The following is a 23091-nucleotide window of genomic DNA, read 5'->3' as shown; positions in this document are numbered from 1 at the left end:
AGTCTTCAGCCTAACATCGTCAGTCTTCATCCCGACACTGTCACAGTCTTCAACCCCAGACCGGGGTCTTCATCCCCACACCGCCACAGTCTTCAACCTCATACCGCCACAGTCTTCAACCTCACACCGCCACAGTCCTCAGCCTCACACCGCCACAGTCTTCAGCCTCACGCCGTCACAGCCTTCAGATTCACGCCGTCACAGCCTTCAGATTCACGCCGTCACAGCCTTCAGCCTCACGCTGACACATTTCTGCACTCCATGCCAAAGAAATCAAATGGTGGTTCCCCATCTAAACTGTTAAATAATGAATAACGGTATCCACTGTACCACTACACTATGCACTATACCGAACATAACTGTGGAGCCAGTAGCCTGCATTTTTGTTCTACCTAGTGATATCTTACACAGAATCCAAAAGCCTTCCATTACTACCATAATGAGCATAAAAACATTCAAATCATCCGTAAAACCTTGACGGCATCAAGACAACCTATTCCTAGAGATGTGGCATGGACTTGATATCCCCCTCTGATCATAATCTTGTCATTAATGCCTTTTTCAAGAGATTGCTTAAAGGTGTTCCACAATAACTACCAAGTTTTGTGACCAAGGTGATGAATCTAATGAAACGCAAGAGCAGCAGTCATCAGTACCCTACATGAATAGGGAATGCTCAAGATAAGTCACTTTCACTTTTTTATATGGGAGGTTGCAAGCTGTGTATATGTTGATGAATTTGAATATCTGGACGAACCTGAATGCAAACTCTTTCTGCAATTTTCTCTCTGCTTGCCAGAGGATTTACACACAACCAGCAACACCACAATTGGCACTGACTGCTAACTTATGTAATGCACAGAACTACAAAGTACATAGCCAGAGTGGTTTGTAGGAACAGCAGGTGTTTATCTCTCTCTTCATATGACTATAAACTATCAAAGTAGGCATACTGTGATAGACACTCCCTCAAATGCGATAGGAAAAGTGTCACATAAAAGGTTTGGTAAGTTTGACTAGTGAAATTGTCACAAAAGAACATAACAAATAAGCAAAGTTAGGTTGCATTAACCAACTCCAAGGGTACTCCCTCCCTGACTCGGCCAATCATATCCCTTTATTATGCCACAAGTGACGCAAACAGCCAATCAGTAATCAGCTGATTAGCTTGGTTGCACCCTCACCTGTGCCCGGCTGCAGGAATGTCATTTATTTGTTAAGATTTGGCAAAGAAGTGGAGAGATGATGTCATGCTTTTATCCACTGGATCATTGTTTTCCATGGGGGATCTATTTAGGTCCAGTGGAGAAGGGAAGACAGGCTCTCTTAATATAACTTAAGACACTGTGGCCAAAACACCTCTCTCGCATTCAGCGATCATGGAACTGCACTACTCCCCAACACTGCTGACAATACTGTGTGTCTGTTGAGGAATAATACACACACAGGTGTTTATTTTGAATTGTCTTTGAGTGTCTCCGGGTGCATAGTTTAAAAACTCTCTCTGGAGGAGGTGATGTGGTGATCAGATCTTGGTCATTCTCTCTGGAGGAGGTGATGTGGTGATAAGATCTTAGTCCAGGAACCTGTGCAATTATAGTGTCTGTGAATGTAAAAGAAATACAACAGAAATCTCACAGCCAAAAAATACATTTAACAATATATATATATATATTTTTTTTTACCTTTTACTTCACTGACGTATTATTTGTTTGTGAATTCTCATATAAGTCAAACAACTGTACACTATGTAGAAAACCGCAGTAGCTAATGACAATTACACCCGGGTAGACCTCAATGCCTTAAGACTGGAACTCAGTGTTTATATTGTTGCTTGCGTCAGTGCTCACCAATTCTTAAGCCTTCTAGTGAAGGCCTGAGCTAATACCAACGCTAAAGCGTGTCAGTGCTCACCAACTCTTTAGCCTTCTAGTGAAAGCCTGAGCTACAGTCGTATGCAAAAGTTTAGGCACCCCTCTAAGGCTGCATGATCATTTACTCTGTCTTCACCAAAAAAATCATTTTCTAGTTATCACTGAGTGCTGGGGTGTTTTCCAGACAAAGATATTTAGAGTAGCAGTATTTAGTGGTGTGAAATTAAATCAAATGTGAAAAATAGGCTGTGCAAAAGTTTGGGCACCCTCATCCATTTTGTTGATTTGAATACCTGTACCTACTCAATGCTGATAAACTGCAACACAGAATTAGTCTGAGTAGCTCGTTAAGCCTTCAATTCCATAGAAAGGTGCATCCAACCATTAGAAAAGGTATTTAAGGTAGCCAATTGCAAGTTGTGCTTCTCTTTGATTCTTCTCTGAACAGTGGCAACATGGGGGCATCAAAACAGCTATCAAATGATCTGAAAACAAAGATTGTTCAGCAGTTTGGTTTAGGGGAAGGCTACAAAAAGTTATCCTGGAGGTTTCAGCTATCAGTTTCCACTGTGATGAATTTTATTATGAAGTGGAAGGCAACAGGCACAGTTCTTGCTAAGGCCAGAAGTGGCAGGCCAAGAAAAATAACAAAGAGAAAAAGGCAAATAATGGTCAGAATGGTCAAGGACAACCCCCAGACCACCTCCAAAGACCTGCAAGGTCATCAAGCTGCAGATGGTGTAACTGTGCATTGCTCAGCCATTCAGCGCACATTGCACAGAAAACAGCTATATGGGAGAGTGATGCAGAAGAAGCCTTCTCCGCACACACGCCACAAACAAGATCGCTTGAGGTTTGCCAAACTACATTTGATCAAGCCAGACTCATTTTGGAACAAAGTGCTGTGGAATGATGAGACAAAGATAGAGATATATGGTCACAACAAGAGGCATTATGCATGGAGGCAAATGAATACAGCATTCCTAGAAAAGCACTTGCTGCCCACAGTAAAATTAGGTGGGGGGTCCATCATGCTGTGGGACTGTGTGGCTAGTACAGGAACTGGAAATCTAGTTAAAGTTGATGGTCGCATGGATTCAACTCAGTACCAGCAAATTCTTGACAATAATGTTCAAGAATCTGTAACAAAGCTGAAGTTACGGCGGAGTTGGGTGTTCCAGCAGGACAATAACACGAAACATGACTTGAAGCGGGCTGTCCACGCTAGGCACCCATCAAACCTTACGGAGCTGGAGCTGTATTCTAAGGAAGAATTGTCCTAAATACCTTCATCCAGAATCCAGACACTCATCAGAGGCTATAAGAAGCGTTTAGAGGCTGTTATTTTGGCAAAAGGAGGCTCTAGTAAATATTATTGTGATTTTTCTGTTGGGGTGCCCAAATTTATGCAGATTCTCTGTTTATCTAATTAACCTTATTTCACTTCTAAAATATCACTGTGTCCATGTAGTATTATATATGTGACAAAGAAGTTCCTGATCCAAACGCCCAACAATTTAAAAATTAAAGTAATGAAGATTATCAGGGGTGCCTAAACTTTTGCATACGACTGTAATAGCAACGCTAAAGCGCGTCAGTGCTCACCAACTCTTTAGCCTTCTAGTGAAGGCCTGAGCTAATACCAACGCTGAAGCTTGGGCATCATGCCTTGGGGATGGATTACTACCACTGACAATGTGAATCTTTTAAGCGTTTCACCAATCTTCCATTTATAGGCTCGATGATTCCAACTAACTAGTTTTAAAGTTTCAAACTACTGATTAGCTGTTTTGGCTTGACTCATGACTCGACTTGAAATGCATCATGTATAATTTGAAATACCTGTAAAGGCTTCTCTCCTTTTTTTACAGGTTTGAGTACAGGATGTAATCTTTTTTTCACTAGACATGGGTACCTTCAGCACAGGCTAGTTGGTGTACTAACAAAAACCGTTGGTATACAGAATGATTCAGTGAATGGTTGTCATGTTAATGTTCATACTGTGAGGCATCAGAAGGGTTCAATATATGCATGATTTTCCTGATTATCTCTGGCAGTTATCCCTGGTAGGTTCCCTCTGTAACCACAGTGAAAAAGAGAGAAAATGAGAGGATCTAAGGTGCCATTTAGACGGAGCCGAGTTTGTCTGCGTCCGAAATGAAACTAATACAGATAGCCCTAACACTCTCTACCCGCACACGGTATCCGCAACGATTCGAATCAGGGGTAGAAAGTGAGTAGATTTGAATCGGTACGGGGGCTGGTGTTCGTTTGCACGGATTCACGCAACCTGATGATGTCATTTTCCCACATGATCGCATCGCGATCTCCAACCAATATATATATATAGCACTTGTTGTCTCTCTACAGCTCACTCATGGTGTGTCTCAAACTCACTCTCATTAATCCAGCCTACTGATTTTTGTTTAGCCTCCTATCTTGATTTAATTCTTTTACAGACGTTACATAACTTTCATGACCACAAATATAAATTGGCCAGCGATTTTAATTTGCTTTTTTGTTCATAAATGAATGTAGAATGGTCGGAGCAAAGCCTCATGGGAAATGGGATGACAGAACTGTCATGTTGCCCTGTTTCAAACTCTTTATTATCAATAGAAAATAGAATTAAATTTCGCACAACCTATATTCTGCTTTGACCACTGATTTTATTAACCACCATAATGTATTACTGTGCAGATTAAATGTAGGCTATGTGGTTAGGCTAAATGTTGCTAATTGGAGCTTGAATGTCTTGTGTAATGTGTTTATTCGTGTAATGTGTTTATTCGTTTCTTCTAAGTTTTTTTCAATTTTTTTTTCAGTTGTTTGTAACACCGTTAGAGCGCCACCAACAGGCATGGGGAATGTTCTACAGTCCATTCATCCCAATCGGATGGGTTCGTCCTTACGCAAATCTCTCGTTACCAGGCTCCATCCTTACGAAATTAAAAGATTCGATTCGTGTGAAATAGGGATGCAAATGATTAATCGACTTTAGATTAATTGTCGATCAAGAGGTTGCTCGATCAAAATGTATTAATCACGATTAATCGCTAGAGGGCGCTAGCGCGAGAGACCGGTTGAAAACAAAATGAAGCGGGCGAAATGAAGTGCGGTGTGGGACCACTTCAACATTGTTAATTCAGGCAAAGAAGTCAAATGTTCTCTGTGTAATGCGGTATTGAAATACAATAGTTCCACTAGCTCACTCAGTTATCATTTGAACACCGTGCATGCTGCTGTCCTGCATGGCACCACCAGTTCACCTGGTCAACCTAAAATCACAGCTACACTTAGGCTTAAAACTCAGGTTAGCTGTTAGCTCGTTAGCGGGCTAGCTCACCTTGCTATGAATGTGAATATCTCTGTCTACTCCCGCGCTAACGTGTGCCCGCGAGTTTGGCTCATGAGAGTTAGTAAGTAAGTAAGTAAGAGTTGAGTTGGCTATTTAGCTTGATAGCGGACTAGCTCACTCAGGCTTAATGATATTATATACCTAGCTCGTTAGCGGGCTAGCTTACCTTTGCCTGATGGCTTGCCATTAAGAATGTAACTACTCTATCCCTCACTACCGTGAGCGCGAGTTAAACTTCAGAGAGTTGTGTTGGCTATTTAGCTTGTAATAGCCTAGATGCAGTTTCTTCATAATCTATAGGCTCAATAATATTCTGTTTGGCTCTCTATTTAATTTCTTCTATTCTTTTTTTTTAACGTCTGTTTCAAATGCAAGAACTGAGCCAGTCCATAATTTATTTCTTTGTTTTAAATTAAAGAATGTATTTTGTTATACCATTAAAAAAAAAAATCTGCTTTCTTTTCCTAATGCATAATTACTTGAGGAATGTATAATAGAATAGAATAGAATAGAATTATCATAATGTAATGTAATATAATAACTCAACTATTTAGCTGATATTTATAAAGGCCCTATTGAAGCACTGAAACTCAGGTGAAAAACGCAGCTTATCAATTAATCGAAAGTCGATCGATAAGATTATCAACTAATGATTAATGAATTAATCGATAATTTGCATCCCTAGTGTGAAAAATTAACCCGATTCAGTGACTAGGCTCCGTCTAAGGCCAAGGCCAGACTAAGCGGATTTTCATACTTTCCGGAAAGTAACTTGACAAACTGGCCTCCCGGCCAGATAAATCTGCCATTTGGAGCGTTACTTTCCGTCAAGGTTAGAATCCCCTCTCCAGAGTGGGAAGGTTGCAATCTACCCTGCTATCAGGGCCTGTCTGGCCGCAAATCGGGTTTGAATCCGCGAATCTGATGACGTAATTATCCCACGTGAACGCTGGAAGCTGTCAAGTAGTCACATACATCTTCCCAATCGCAATAAAAACAAAAAAATGTAAGTCTTCTGTTCTGTTTATGGCTGGCAAACAACGATCTAAGAAGGGCACGTTTTATTCACTGAGTTACCAAAGCAGTCTTCTTTATGGGGACTAATTTACACTGCACTGAATTACACAACTAATATTACTAGATACATATAATAGTGCACATTACACTAGGCAACATGGATCTCATTCATATCTCATCCAGTCGAAATCTTAGCAGGATTGAACACATCTTTATTACAGCGTATCAACATAAGAACAGAACATAGCTAAATCTCCGCTTAGCGTGCTAATCACTACTAATAGCACTAGAAGGTAGCCCAAAATGTGGTATTTAATACACACGATCTATCACAGTAGCAACTTCATGAAAACCCTTACTTTCATTAGGTATGCACATAATGCATCACATACAGGTCGAACAATGATTATTTAAGCATAGGAAATGTATAAGGCACAGTATGGTCAACTACTTGGCGACAAACTGAACTGTCACCAACTTAACTAGTTGTAACTTGTCGTCTTCTTCTACGAGTCTTCTTCTCCATTTCCGGTAGCACCCTTCACAGCGCCACCAACAGGCCTTGCATATGTACTACAGCATATTCACCAGTTTCAATGGGTGTGTGTGGCCGTAGAACAGCGCAGCACAGCTTTGTCTGGCCGCGATTGACTAACCCTGAATACGTTCCGGAAAGTATGAAAATCCGCTTAGTCTGGCCTTGGCCTAAATGGGGTCTAAAAGAAGGAGAGTGAGAGCGAATATAAGCACTTGAGAGGGCAGGTGTGAGTAATTATCTCCATAGGGGGCTCTATTCACGGTGAAGACCATGTCAAATTGGCTCAGGCAGCAGCGCCTACCATGACCAGATGAGCCCAACATCATACATTACCATATGAACCTTGATGAGGTTTCAGACACATGACTGGCTCAAACAAATTTCCATGAGTATTCATGCCTACTGCCATCAACCTACACATGTGTAAAATGGGTATTTCTGTGTTCTAAATTCTCAAATGCCAACTACTATTGGTTAGTGGCATGGGATTTTGGATGTGTGTGTGTGTGTGTGTGTGTGTGTGTACAGTTTGTTGTCATGCCTTTTTGAGGCAAACGCTGATATACCCTAAAGGCAAAGGTCTGGTATTGAGCAGACGCTTTTTTTCCAAAACGACCTTTACATGCATCCCACAGTGTCTGGTAAGCAAACCAAGGTAGTCTGCTTTGAGGGCAGCAACACTAACCACTGTACCTCCAACATCCATAGAGGAGACAGGTCAGCACGAACCACTATACCACCATCACCCATAGAGGACACAGGTCAGCACTAACCACTGTACCTCCAACACCCATAGAGGACACCGGTCAGCACTAACCACTGTACCACCAGCACCCATAGAAGAGACGGGTCAGCGCTAACTACTCTACCTCCAACACCCATAGAGGAGACAGGTCAGCACTAACCACTGTACCACCAGCACCCATAGAAGAGACGGGTCAGCGCTAACCACTGTACCTCCAACACCCATAGAGGAGACAGGTCAGCACTAACCACTGTACCACCAACACCCATAGAAGAGACGGGTCAGCGATGTGTGGGCAACAGTATCAAACACATACAGACCACTTTACTACATGACAGACCAGGTATAATGTACCTCAGAGGGACTGCTCTCTGGGATTGCCATGTGAGTGCTGTTTCTACTCTTAGCTGACGTCTGCACTGATTAAACAATTGGCTTTGACTGTTGGCCTGACAATTAAAAGCTGACTGACCATAATAATAACTGACAGAATCAAAGCAGCAGTACGTGGTTTTGGTTTACAACTAGCGAGCTAACTGCCTGAAAGGCATGCAAAAACATCGCAAAACAAAAACACTAAAAGCAGCACAGTCAGCACTGATAAAAACATGCTAGCATCCTAACTGTGGTGTATCTTGGGAATAAAGTTTTGGTGACCTCCTGCTATGAAAGATTTGAGTGTGGGTTCTGATTCTGGCACCCTCCATTATCTCAGTCCCTCTTTGTATTGGCCTACTTCTCTGGGAGTGAGCTTGTACTGGGAAGACTTCATTAATACGTCTGAGTGGTGTTTCTCTGTCTCTCAGTCTCTCTCTCTCTCTCTCTCTCTCATTTTGTCTCCTTAAACATTACGTAATGCTCTTATTTAGGTTCTCCCATGTGATTAATCTATAATCTGTGTTAAATTACTTTGTTAGAGTTCTGGGTTGACTTATGCCTACTGTTTTACTATCAGTTATTCGGTAGGTTTTTGTGTGAGGGTGTGAGCGTGAGAGAGCTCATCAGTCAGCCTTTAACTCTGTCTGCAGCTGCCGAGCCTTTTCGTGCCTCCGTTGCCTAGCAACACTGTTTTGACTGAGGGCTGAGGGGGTTGGGTAGGTGATGCTGCTGGACTGGTGGAGGAAAGGGAGAGGGAGAGGGAGAGGAAGGGTTGGTAATACCTTTTCTGGCCAGGCTCTGATGTTCACAAGCTGGTAACGTGACTCCAGCTCATCCCACTAGCCTGAGTCAGCCTCACACTCAACCCTGCTGTGGATCTGCAGTGTATTACATCAACTCAAGTTCCCTCCATCCTTTTTATTCCTTCTATAGGTTATGAATATTTTTCATTCATAGTCACCTGCTCTTACGTATTTTATCACATAAAAGATGGCCCAAGAAGCAGTAAGCCCTGGCCTCTGATGGAAGAGATGGAAGGCCTTAGAGAGAGAGAACGGGCCTCCTGATGCGTTGCTATGGCACCACTCTGGAGGCTAGCAGAACCCAAAGCCTTGGTGTCAGGGTGGGCTGCCACTTAAACGGTGCCTAATTACAGCTATTCATCCTCTCCAATGCTATCAGTTCGCATACACAGGCCTACGCACACACACACACACACACACACACACACACACACACATATTAGGGCTGGGCAAGTTAACGCGTTAATCTCAATTATTTTATCGCGCGTTAACGCAGGTTTAATTTTTTTTATTTTATTATTATTGTAAGTCTGTTGCCTACAGGCTTTTATTTTGTAAAAGTATGCTGCTGACTGCTGCGCAACCGGATAAAAAACCCTGGAGAAGGGCATAGACATAGCCACACGCAAGTTAACACAGATACATGAAAGCTAAACTTCTCGAAATAATGTGGCGATTCATTGCCTGTCACCCTACTGGATCCATCATTAAGATCACATCAGGATGACAAGAAAATCAACTATCGAAAATATGATTTTGAGCTTGTTGTGCAATGATATCCCCTGTCCTCCCGGGCCGGCTCCCGATAAGTTAAGCTAACTAATTTTAACGAGCTAGCTATCGCTAGCTAGCATGGGGAGTTGCCATTAACTAGCGAGCTACAAACGTCAGCTAACAATGCAAAATTAAAAGAGATATGGCAAAAACAACGTCATAACCAGGCTGGTTAGTTACATTACAGGGAAACCAGCCATCAAGTACATGGAATTGAGTTGTAATATTGTCAACACAACTTTCTGGTGCTTCACCACACTCTAAAAACATTAATGCCCTGGCAGTGGCAATAAGCTTTAGTTTTGTATTTGTTTTGATAACATTGTTTAAGTTGAGAATTACACAAAGTATTTATTTTATTAAACTGCTACTATATAAAAATGCTGATGTTAAGTGTTTGCACAACAAATGTTGTGGCACTTTTGTTCATATGGCAGAACATTTAAAATAAAAGTGCGCTATACACTACTTTTGAATTGATTATTAGATTTTGCGTATAGAAATGCGATTAATCGGGATTAATCAGGGAAATCATGCGATTAATCGCGATACAAAACTTTAATCGTTGCCCAGCCCTAATATATATATATATACATTGATGGGTGGAGAATGTAAGGCAGAAGAAAACGTTAACCAATCACAGGATAGCGTAGTTGTTTAATGGCAGTCCCCTCCTTGTCTCTCCCTATGTCATGCCAGACGGTTAGTATAACAGTTTCAAATTGTATTATCATTCAAACAGTCACGATATTGGTCACTCTTCTATATTGACTCTTGACCAAAATGGCTCAAACAGAACTAGGGGAGGCAATGCTTACTTGCTGGAGCTAACCCCTTCAAACCTCCCCCTGGTCTGACCTCACATCAAACGCTGGCTCTAAATGGCTTTCACAATGCAGGTTCCCTTCCTCCCGCTCCAAAAGTGTAGAAAAGATAAGAGTCCAAAGGAAAACCTAGGTGTTGATCATTTATTTTTATTTTTTAATTATGAAGGTTGAATTCCTACTCTGAATCTCAGAAGTGGGCTCACCATTGGACACATTTTATTTTTCTACTTTCTGCACAGAAATCAATACAAAATGCCCTTTTGATGGTAATTTTCATACAGCTTGTGTTCAAATATGATGCGAACAGTGCACCATGAATGTTTAAACTAACTCAGGCATTTGTTTAAAGACACATATTGGGTATATGGTAAATAAAGCGCTTACTGAAGTGAAAGTAACTTGTAACTCCTAACCCAAAATATACATACATCGTAGCCTAGAGTGTCAAAGGAAAACCTAGGTGTTGATAAAAAATAAATACAAATTATGAAGGTTGAATTCCTACTCTGAATCTCAGAAGTGGGCTCACCATTGTCATATTTTCTACACTATTGATGATATGCGGTGGTCCCATGCAACATACATACTTGCTGTATGACTCAAGGATAGAAATCCATTAAGACCCTGACCACTGGGGCGGAGCGTTTGCCTTTTACACATCGGTTTTGGTGCTGGTGACAATTGACCAATTGTTTCAAAACATCTGGGGGTGTAGGTCTGTGAAGGCAATCTTGTGTAGTGTTTAATACAATTTTTTACTATGGTCAGAGATAACGTACAAAATAATTCTTCATAATTAATCCTGAATAAATAATGTATTTCTATCCTTGAGTCATACAGCAAGTATTTATTTTGCATGGGACCACCACATCAATAGTGTACGAAATATGACCTATTTATTTGGGCAAGATCCCTCGGCTCCTCTTCCACCCAGTGCGTGACTTGGCCCTGCAGCACCACCATATTAGCATTCCCGCTCCTTTCCCCTAACCCCTTATCTGTGTCTGTGCCAACCTGTCCAGCATTTACAACACAATGGACCCCCCCCCCCACACACACACACACACACACACCCCAGACGTCTCATGCCATCAACACCCCACACACAATGAATCCTTTCTTTTATTTGCCCTTAAAGCAAAGCAGGAGGGAGGAGAAGGAGGGAGAGCGACCGGCTGTGCTAAAAGAAGAAAAGCTCGAACTAAATATTCAGTCTGTTGGATGGGGGTTGGCGTGTTGAGAGGGTTTTTATGTATGATGTGGTTATCAGCCGTGCTAATGAAGATAAGCTCCACACACCCTTATGTGTTGCCGTGCTCTTGTTTGCCGTCGCACCTCAGAAAGACTGCTAATGCAGCGTCAGTCTTGAAACAAATCACCATTTCTTCTCATCACACCCAAAGAAGCCATCAGAACTACGGGTAATTGGGCGGACTGTTCATTGGACAGTTGTTTTCAGTTGTCTGATTCTAGGTATCAGTGCTACTTTTGACAGGATTCCTGATCCGGATCCCCTTTTGAATGCAATGAGTACAGTCTCAGCATTTGTCTCTGTCAGAAGGAACTGCTGTCTGATCTGTAAACATAGTTGCTACCTTCCACTTGTCTCTGAAACCAGCCAACACGAATGCACAGGACAGGCGCACGCTTAATTAGCCCCTGATTCTTCCAAGAAGATCGGAAAAGGGGGCCCAATTAAACTAAATAGCTCTGTTTTGTGTAGAAGCTACTTGGCAATTGTTAAAGTTAAGATGTTAATGTAGCCTAACGTCAGTCAACAAACATACACGTTTTCAGTAAGGACGTGCTGATTGTTGTTGTTGTTATTACACTAAGGTAACAAATACAACATTAACAACAGCCCCCAATGTAAAACAGTTTTAAACAATACCCTTCCTGTTAGAAGACATGCTCAACCCCCTTCCCCTTCAGAAAATGTTTCTTCACAACCTTCCAAATCCCCTCTACTAGAGAAAGACTAACTAATAGGCATCATTATAAATAACATCATTAACTAATTCATGTTAAGCATATTGTCTGTTCATACAGCCAGACACCATTCCTTTAAAAACCTTGAGCCTTCAGTATCCAGTTCTCTGAAGTCCTCTTAATGACCGTCTTCGGTGGCCCCAATAAAACATTTAACAAACAGACCTCTTGCCTCTCTTTAACCATGTGCCTTGGACAGCTAATAAAATAATGATAGGTGAAAGCTTCCCCCAACTTTCTGAAATTAGTCCCTCAAGTGTTTTAAATGGTCAAATTTAGCACAAGAATATATTTTGTTAAATGAAGAACTCATCCTCATATTCACCATATGGGTAACAAAACCGCAGAGCTTGACTCACAGGTACTGCTTCACACCCTATCAGTGTACAGCCGCCACATCTACAAACTGTAGTTCCTGGAATTTGTACTCAGAATAAGATGTACAATAATCTATTGTTGCCCGAAACATAATATTTGGAGCAGTGGTCATATTCCACACAGCTGTATCTGCATCAGACTGTGAGTTAAAGCAAAGGTGGAGTGAAATGAAAGGCCCTCTTATGTTCAGATAGCACTAGTTCCACCTCCCCTGTACACCTTGCTTTCGTCCTCTCTTGTTCTCAAATGATGTGTGGTCAGAAAGGTTGCTATTAATGCATTAGTTTATTATTTGTATCAATTGAATTGTTTCTTTGCTCGCCTCTGCTCATAGTAATCCTGACCATGGGCAAAATGGCCATGAGATATGTCACAGTAGTCCACAGGAACTCAAAACAGTGTTCAGTCACAAGGCAGGGCCCATCTCCCTAGAGCTGCCTCTCCCATGATCATCTGCTCCAGTGTGCTGAGTCATGCTGGTCCAAATGTAGCACATGTCCTGGGGCCGCTCGCCTCATAAAGTAGGCCTAGACTTCCAAGGACCCACCACTCAGTTTGTCATGGTCTTTGGGCAACATATCTTGGTCATGAAATGTGTTAGAAGTTAGATTTATTTTAAGGGTGTTATATAAAAGACCTCGATTATTGCTGATGGCTCAGTGGATGGAAGCAGGATTACTAAAAAATATCTCTAAGTGAATACAACACCATCGAGACTGAAGACCACACACTATCACACACACAAACAGAAACACACACACACACACACACACACAGAAACACTTACACAAATACACACAGAAAAACACACACACACACACACACACTCCTCAGGCATCTGTTTCTGTTTCCTGACTTGCCCTCTATTGTGTTGAACTGCATGTGTAACTCAGCATTAAAAACTCTGTAGTATCTCCAACTCTCTGCTGTATCTTCAGCGATGGGGGTACGTACTGGTACTGCTGGGCGACTTATTGATTGGCTATGGAGCACCCCAGCACAAACATTGGACCCCCATAAAATTGCTTCACTGTGGGCAGGATCTATCAGCTACGTGTGAGAATGAGTTTATGAAGCTTAGAAGCAAGACCTTTCAAGGCTGTTGGAATTCTTTCAAGGACAGTTTCAAATACCTCTGGTTTGTTTATTTGTGTTTAATCACTGTTTGACTCTCTTCTGTGCTGATGCTTGTGTGTGTGTGTGTGCCTAGCCAAGGGTGAGCCGCTAGTTGCTTCTTATTAAATGTTTAAAGGCTGGAGCCAGACGGTCCTGAAAAGTTCAGTCTTTAGTCTTTACAAGTCTGTGTGTGTGCGCGTCTGTCTCTTGTAGTTTGGGAGGAGGGAGCTTGTGTCGTTGCCTGCTGATTTTGTTTCCTGTATTTTCCTGTAGGAAAGGAAGCGTACTGTGACATCCTCCATACTCATACTTAAATTATAGCAATGCCATCATCGTAGACACTGCTGTTCAATGCTTTAATGCAATAGTTTGCATTAAACCTTTTTATTTGGGCTCCTCAATCTCTCACTAGTAAACTGAGTTTTTCATTTTCTCCATTTCCATCTTCCGTAGGGGGCTGGTCTGTATGACCTGATGCTGCTCGTGCTCCTTCGAGCTTTGATTGATTGTCTCGCCCTTTCAAAAGGCTGATACTTCAAGAGTGTGCACACAAAAGATAAAGCATGTTCACGTGGGCTCCATGCTTAACAGGGCCCTTATTAAACAGCCCTCTAGTTCACCCATGTCAGGGCCCTTATTAAACAGCCTCTCTAGTTTGCCCTTATTAAACAGCCTCTCTAGTTCACCCATGTCAGGGCCCTTATTAAACAGCCCTATAGTTCACCCTTATTAAACAGCCTCTCTAGTTCACCCATGTCACGGCCCTTATTAAACAGTCCTCTAGTTCACCCATGTCAGGGTCCTTATTAAACAGCCTCTCTAGTTCACCCATGTCAGGGCCCTTATTAAACAGCCCCTCTAGTTCACCCATGTCAGGGCCCTTATTAAACAGCCTCTCTAGTTTGCCCTTATTAAACAGCCTCTCTAGTTCACCCATGGCAGGGCCCTTATTAAACAGCCCTATAGTTCACCCTTGTTAAACAGCCTCTCTAGGTCACCCATGTCACGGCCCTTATTAAACAGCCCTCTAGTTCACCCATGTCAGGGTCCTTATTAAACAGCCTCTCTAGTTCACCCATGTCAGGTCCCTTTAAAACAGCCCCTCTAGTGCCCCCATGTCAGGGCCCTTATTAAACAGCTCCTCTAGTTTACCTATGTCAGGGCCCTTTAAAACAGCCCCTCTGGTCTAGTTCACCCATGTCAGGGCCCTTATTAAACAGCCCTCTAGTTCACCCAACACAGGATTTCAGTTTTTTTGCCGCTTCCCTTTCTGTCCCTCTATTAGATCATTTTCTAAGATCCTGTTGGACGTTTCTGTTTGTTAACGGTTCCCCACTCCTTCAAGGCACTTGTGAGAGATATTCTGAATCTTTCACTGTAGGGTCAATGCAGTCATGTGCCACCTGGTGTTGAAAGAGTGTTATTGCAATAAGTGGAAACTGCCACAAATCTGCTGATTGTATGTGGTACGTTACTGTTTAAAAGCAAGCCAGTCTGAACACATTGGTGTATTGTCCAAATGCCAAATGGCTTTCTTTATCTCATTACTGTGCTGTGCCCAGCCGTGCCACATAGGTCAATATTCTTTCCCACATCACCCGTTGGTAATAGCATTGTACACAAAAGATGCTTTCCTAACTAACAAACTCTCTCCCCCCCCCCTCTCTCTACTTATCTCACACAGATCCAAACATGGAGTACAACCCCTCAGACCATCCGCGCGCCAGCACCATCTTCCTCAGCAAGTCTCAGACAGATGGTGAGTGAATATGGAATCCACTCCTGGATATTCCTCCATCAGCCAGACCTTTTCATGAGCCCAGAGGAAGAGAATATCCTTCAAAGCCATGTTAAGCACTCTTACGGATAGAAATGTACCGCAAACTCTTTTTTTGTAAGTTGAGGACACAGAAGCATAATGTCAAAAACATCCTGTCCTGTCCTCATTGAAGTGATTTAGGGGAGGATAAACTGTCACTACCTCACCCATCCAAGTCAGGAGCAGGTCACAGCTCATAGGTCATGGACGTACAGCCTCTCTTTGCTTGGTTCAGCTCACTCCAGGCTCTCCCAGTGGTATGGGTGTCAGGTGACTAGTTGCCAGTATATGTGGAGTACAATAAAAATATCAAACTTAGACCAGCGCTCTTATTTTTCAGTTCCTGCCCTGAATAAGAAAGGTAAGCTTGTTTGGAGAGCTGTGTGTGCCTCGGGTGTGTTTGTGTGTGTGTGTGTGTGTGTGTGTGTGTGTGTGCACACTGGCAGTCTGCTTGAACCTGTGAGTGCTTCTATGCAGTGTGTCTGTGCTATTGTGTTGTGGGCTCTTTGCTTTATAACATGATCTTCATTTGTAAACTAGAAGGTTTGACCTAACTATTTGTCCATAAAGAAGTCAATACACTTAACTCTGTGAAAAAGCTTTCCATCTTCATTAGGCTCAGTGTCACAGCTAACCAATGGTTATGCCCTTGCTGCTCTCCCATGGAGGTGAAATGTCCTAAAAGGCCTTAATCAAGGCTGAGACGTAGGCTTCCTGCTGTGACTGGATACTGGGGATTCAGATTGTGTTGAATATGAGAATAACAGTGTTTTCAATGGATTTCCTCTAGTATTTGTACATATTTGTGCCGTGTGTAAAACGGTTTGGTAGACGCAAGGGGCTTTTTTTAGACAGCGTTTAGTCAGTGTGTGTGAGAGCGAGAGAAAGGGGCATTGATGTGTAGGAGCAAAATTTGGTCAGAGAACAGCATGTCTCTACCCTGCTGTGACCCTGCTGCACCCATGTTAGCGTTTCATTCTGATGACTTGAATGAGGACTCGTCCCCCACCTCACGTACTGAGCAGCAGCAGTGGTGCAGCAGATCCTGGCCAACATGTGAGTTTCACCTCTGATCTCTGACCTCTGGGCTTGGCTGGAGCACTCTTCAGATCGCCCATCAAACTATGGCCCTTGGGTGTGGAGAAATCAAACACACGGTTCTGGTCTCAGTCTGAAAGACTCATTCGTGACTTTTAACTAAGCGTCTGCAAAGTAATTAACCTCGCAGCAAAGGTTCAGTCACAGAAGACAACAGGGACACTTCATCTTGTACAATGATGATGATTCAGTTAAGTGTCTCCTATCCATGACTGAAGTTATAGTTTGGGAAGATGCTTCTAGGATGCTTGAGGAGCTCTGCTCAGTGTGTGCTGTGGAAGATGTGTGTCTGTCTGTCTGTCTGTCCGTCTGTCTGTCTGCTTAAACAAGGTGTTGTTGTCTCTAGAACCAAGCATGTCAGGGCTCTCAGGTGCAGTCCTGATACAGGGATCATTGGACCAGAGGGATGAGTAGCATTTCCAGTTACCGCTGAGGAGTAATCTGTGAGCATTTGATAATGCTGCTGCCGTTGTTGCTACTGCGTCTGTTGTCGTCACTGTTGTCCGTGATGTGTGTGTTCTTTTTTTAACTTGACCTATATAGTTTTTTTATGTACCTCTAGCATGTATGTGATTTCGGTCCCAATAATGCTTTACTTGTATACGTTTTTCACCAAATGTTGTATTGAAAATAGACTTGTTAATCTGATCTGAAATTAGAATCTAAAATATGTCATTTTGGTGCTATGTGCAAAATAGTTTCTCAATTATGACGTTTCATCTTTTGAAAAAAAAAAAAATAGTTTAGTACATTTTGGGTCCACAGGACACAAGGAAGACACCATTGAAATATGCAAAGTTGGGGCTATGTAAAAATTATGTAGTTCTTATACTCTGCATTATCAAAGATGTGTTTTCTCTAATTCTAGAGTTTTTTTTATTTTTTTTTGCAGTACGGGAAAAGCGGAAAAGCCTATACATTAACCATGTAAGTAGAACCATCGTTTTTCTGCTCAATAACCTTTAAAGCTCCATCCCCATGAACGCTTTTACACAAAGGTAAAACACCTATTTAATATGTTTCATATGCAGTCAAACGTCTACAGTTTTAGAGACACAATAACATTCCCACTGCTTTGGTGATGTATTGTGTTTTACCTTGGTGTAAACCTTCTGGGCATTTTAAGACCATGTTTGTTTGTTTGTTTGTCTTTATGCACACTAAAGACAAGTGTAAACAAGCATGATTTAGCTATAATGAAAGCTTGGCCTGATTAACTCTGCATGGTAATATTCAGTGCCTCATTTACATTGCTAGATTAGGGGTTCTTTTTGAACCAAATAAAAATATGCTGCCACTGGCTAGTAATGGCCCACCTAAAGAATAGGGAATTGGAGAGTATGCCTGGCTGATCAATGAATATGTGATAAATGAAAATGAATTCATTTTGCATGCTCTGTAAATCTAGCCAAGGTCATATGCAGCTGAACGTGTTGTTAAAATGTTCATCTCCCCCTATTGCTTTGCAAGTTAACACACATCTCGGAGTCCAAGGTAAAGTATGACCGCAGACCTTCAAATTTCTTTAATTTGTGTGTGGCTGTCTGTGTGCAATGTAGTGCCCCAATAGGGTGTGATGAATGTCCTCTTAATGTCCTGCATGGAGGCTCCCCTTCCTAATTTGATGGACAGAAGCACCGTGGTAGATTTGGCAAACACAGAACTATTGTAGCAGAGAGCTGCTCCAGCTGCTGTCTGTAGTTGTTCAGGCTCCTCCCATTTCCCTCCCTTATTGGACCGCAACCACAACCCAGACTGGAGGAGAAGGGTTTTAGTTCCCTTATGGAAGCAGAACCCAGACTGGAGGAGAAGGGTTTTAGTTCCCTTATGGAAGCAGAACCCAGACTGGAGGAGAAGGGTTTTAGTTCCCTTATGGAAGCAGAACCCAGACTGGAGGAGAAGGGTTTTAGCTCCCTAATGGGGGTGGGAGCAGAACCCAGACTGGAGGAGAAGGGTTTTAGAATAAGGTTGCCTACTGCATGCCTTTTGGCAGGTTTTCTGACATCAGTGCTGACATTGACCCAATGTAACCTGTGTATGTGTGTGTTAAAGCATGCGGCTGCACCCCTGAGACGAAAGTACAGCTCCTGTTCAACCATTTTCTTGGACGACAGTACTGTCAGTCAGCCCAACCTCAAGTACACCATCAAATGGTAGGTGACACCTGACAGACTTGCAGAACAAAAGTCATAATAAGGTTCGAATGACTACATTTTCAAATCATCACTTAAGAATGATACATGCCACTTCTACCTGTTTCTCTTACAGTGTATCACTTGCTATCTTCTACCATATAAAGAACCGGTAAGTTTGACTTCTTCCGAAGAGCAGAACCTCTTTTAAAGCTTTGTAAGGAATCATCAATAAGCCGTCTGGATCAATTTTATGTTACTGCATCTTACAAGAGTTGTAAATTGAAATTGTAACCTGGAAAAGGGCCCCACTTAATAGGTTTCTCATGTCTTCCCTTTACACTTTTAAAAGCAGCCTGCATGCTTAGTGATTATTGGCCACATGTGTGAGTGTATGTATGGTTTGTATATATCCTAAAAGTCATTCTGTGTATTATACATGTATGTATGTATGTATGTATGTGTGTGTGAAAATCAATCACCAGCTAATAGTTGCTGGCAGGGCATTTTGCCATAATGTCACTGGTGTTTTCAGTCCACTTCCTCGGTATGTTTAACTTGAAATCAGTGAAAATCAATTCTAAGATCTTTGTGTTTTATCTTGTCAAGTCTCACAGTCTCCCTCTCTCTCTTTCTCTCATTTGTTTGCAGAGAGGTGGATAGTAGGATGGTAATAGATATTTTTGATGAAAAACTCCATCCTCTTTCAGTAAGTTTGACTTGTGTCATATTCTGTTGAATAACCCCTTTCTTCCACCTCTCCCACCTCTTATATTTTGGTCTGGCAGAATTAAACATATTACAAAGTAAGAACCCATTCTATTAAACTAGGTGACCTATTTTATTACAGGGGTGCATATGGATGTTGTATTAGTGCATATTGAAATGATGGTCTTATGTCAGCAGTTCAGTTGTACAGATCTCTCAGAATAAGCAGACAGTGTGTGTGTGTATTTGGAAGGCTTCTAACACTATTGACCTGTGCTCCTTAACTCTCTCTTCCTCAGAAAACAGAGGTGCCATCAGACTATGAAAAGCACGACCCAGAGCAGAAGCAGATCTACCGCTTCGTGCGGACCCTGTTCAGTGCAGCCCAGCTCACTGCGGAGTGTGCCATTGTCACCTTGGTGAGTGAAGCAGGCACAGGACAGTCACACCACATGCAGATTGTGAAGGTTATATGACGGTGTGTAAATCCTCAAAATGTACAAGAGACCTTGAATAAAGAGTCCAATCCTTTTAAATAGCAGCGTTTACTCTAAATGTATTCAACAGCGCAGGAGCTTAGCAGCTGAAACTCCACACTGTTATTATTCATCACAAAATATAGACTTACGTTTACAGCTAAAGATCTTAGTTTAATGCTACATCCCTAATCTAAAGTTTGTAAAGTCAAAATGTTGAGAACGATGTTTAAAATTCTATTAGCATTCGACTTGATTCTCAAAATGGTATTTCAATTTTATTCTCAACATTTTCACTTTATTCTCACTCTCTTACTTCAACTCTTATGTTTTCCCCCTTAATGTGGCCCTAATACTCTGTTAACTGAACTACAACCTCATTGACCGCTCAGCTTGTTTGGTGCTAAATTCAATGGACTTTCCAGTGTCACCTGTCACGCCACTTCTCTTGAACATGAAAGCATATCCTTGGTTGCTGCCGGGCCGCTCAGGCCATCTTTAGGCTAACAGGTCGTATTAGCAGCACTGACGTCTAAGTATCATATGTAGCATCTTTAGGCTAACAGGACGTATTGGCAGCACTGACGTCTAAGTATCATATGTAGCATCTTTAGGCTAACAGGACATTTTAGCAGGACTGAAGTATGAGAGTATCATAAGTAGCATCTTTAGGCTAACAGGACATTTTAGCAGCACTGAAGTCTGAGAGTATCATATGTAGCATCTTTAGGCTAACAGGACATTTTAGCAGCACCGAAGTCTGAGAGTATCATATGTAGCACCTTTAGGCTAACAGGACATTTTAGCAGCACTGAAGTCTGAGAGTATCATATGTAGCATCTTTAGGCTAACAGGACATTTTAGCAGCACTGAAGTCTGAGAGTATCATATGTAGCAGGTTATTTTTACTTTACCTAGATAGTTTGCGGCCAAACCTGTGTGCAGGTGGCCAGGCTAACTTTCTGGTCAAAAACTAGCAAGCATCTTTGCTAACATGGCAAACTTTAGTCTGTGGAAGCATGTGTTGCAGTGGTCTGTGGCACTGTGTTTACACTCAACAATGTCACATAGGTGCTCCCGTGGCACGAGCCTGCAGGAAAAAAACAAACCGAACAACAGCTGCTGGTGTACCCACTCCCCTGCTGGGAAGCTCAGTGCTTTTAGCAGCTGGGCTTTATAAGGAATGAGTCAGATGGGTTTATGTCATGGCTATAAGGTCTGGTCCCAAACGGACGGGCTTATTAGGAAGTCATTTCAGATGAGTTTATGTCATGGCTATAAGGTCCGGTTCCCAAAGGACGGGCTTATTAGGAAGTCATTTCAGATGAGTTTATGTCATGGGTTTAAGGTCCGGTTCCCAAAGGACGGGCTTATTAGGAAATCATTTCAGATGAGTTTATGTCATGGCTATAAGGTCTGGTCCTCAACAGACAGGCTTATTAGGAAGTCATTTCAGATGAGTTTATGTCCTGACTTTAAGGTCCGGTTTCCAAAGGATGGGCTTATTAGGAACCCATTTACGCAAGGACCCCCCTGGCGGGTCACAGGTGGACAGGTGGCAAACTTTAGTCACCTGCCTGTCTGCAGTCTCAGACTGAAGAGTAATTTGACCTACTAGTGTGTCTGTATTCTGCCCTCCCATCACAATACATCACACATATCCTGATGTCCAACACCCTTGTTGTTGCCCACAGGGGAGAGCATGCGATGTCTTGACAGCATTGCACTCCATTCTGCTCAGTTCCATTTCAAGTCTGGTCCTCACCTTTTTCACCAAGCAGGACTCCTCATGCTCCTTTGGACGGAAGCAGTTTCCGATGGTGACATAATGCTTTTTAAGCATTTCTGCTACATCTCCATTAAGTACTCTCGATAGAGTTGTAACTGCTCAGATGGCTGATTAGACTAGGTTCAGTATCCTCGATAGAGCTGATGGCTGATGAGACTAGGTGAGATGAGATGAGACTAGGTTCCAGCTTTTCTGCATCAGGAGAGAAGTGGGCAGAGCTTTTGGGGGAAAGACCAAAGGCGCTTAAGTGCTTAACCCTGCAAAAGGTTTTGAATGACTATTAGACATTGCTGACTTATATCAGCTACAACTGTTGATTTTAATTCTTTCATCTTTTCCTGGAATACATGGGGTCTTCATAGACAGTCATTGACGTGAAGTTTGTTTTAACTAGTGTTATATTCCGAGACACCAGAGCTAAGTAGAGTCCCTGAGCCAGCTGGTCTTGCAAGGACAAACAAGTTTTTTTTTTGTCTTGTAATATGACGATTCGACCCATGGATGGGTGTATTAGGTGATGGTTCAATAGGCTTAATACTGGCCTTGCAAATGGCAGAGTATGAATAGTTGAGTCCTCTAATGTTCTTCTCCTTGTGTATAGTTTGGCCATGGGACCATCTGTACATTCCCATTTAAACCCACCCACCCCTCAAGCACAGCTTTCCTTTCCCAAACGCCAGTCAAGGGTATCAGAGGGTTGCAACAGCATTCCTACCAGTCTGCCTCTCGACCACAATAAAATAACTGTGTGTGTGTGTTCACTAATTCAACTCAACAAAGTGTATTGTGTGTGTGTTGTGATGTTTGACTTGTACTGCTTAATGAAAAAACGAAATTGTTAAAGCACTCTAATAGTGTGTGTGTGTGTGTGTGTGTGTGCGCTCGTGTGTGCGCTCCACTTTGTGTTGTTGCACTTGTCCTATGAAGTTGAATGACCTTTAGAGGTAGAAAAGTCTTTTTTAGTTCTAACCTATTTAGAAATTGCATCAGATAGCCAGGCCAGGGACCGTGGCATCCATTCATCCATCCATTTAAGTTTTTAAAGACCTGCAGTTTGATGCGTTGTACAAAAAAAGAAGCGGTAAACTTGGCTAGTTTTGCTTGTAAATCATTTTTATTTTCTGTTTTATTATGAACGTTTTAATCTTAGTCCGGTGAGATATGGTGGAATTAGGTTTATTTGCCCAAAGTTGACCCTGAAGTAACATATCTGCCCTGTAGGTGTACCTTCAGAAGTTGACTAAAGTAATACCATATCTGCTCTGTAGGTCT

The 23091-nt window shown here is 42.2% G+C and overlaps 1 protein-coding gene across 4 annotated transcripts in view; it reads left to right on the top strand.

Moving 5' to 3' along the window:
- Positions 1-23091, top strand: part of ccny (cyclin Y) — a 42086-nt gene that overhangs the window by 12245 nt on the left and 6750 nt on the right. Inside the window, exons 2-9 of one of the 4 annotated variants that reach the window (XM_080855411.1) lie at positions 15482-15556; positions 15957-15977; positions 17607-17641; positions 18185-18208; positions 18767-18867; positions 18983-19018; positions 19498-19555; positions 19854-19973. In XM_080855411.1, coding sequence (XP_080711537.1) covers positions 15482-15556; positions 15957-15977; positions 17607-17641; positions 18185-18208; positions 18767-18867; positions 18983-19018; positions 19498-19555; positions 19854-19973 — 470 coding nt within the window. The remainder of the gene's footprint in view (positions 1-15481; positions 15557-15956; positions 15978-17606; positions 17642-18184; positions 18209-18766; positions 18868-18982; positions 19019-19497; positions 19556-19853; positions 19974-23091) is intronic. The other 3 variants (XM_080855412.1, XM_080855413.1, XM_080855414.1) reach the window with 3 other exon arrangements.

Source organism: Sprattus sprattus, assembly GCF_963457725.1.
Source record: "Sprattus sprattus genome assembly, chromosome: 17".
Taxonomy (NCBI): domain Eukaryota; kingdom Metazoa; phylum Chordata; class Actinopteri; order Clupeiformes; family Clupeidae; genus Sprattus; species Sprattus sprattus.
Note: the sequence above shows the minus strand (reverse complement) of the source record. Positions and strands in the feature narration are given on the sequence as shown.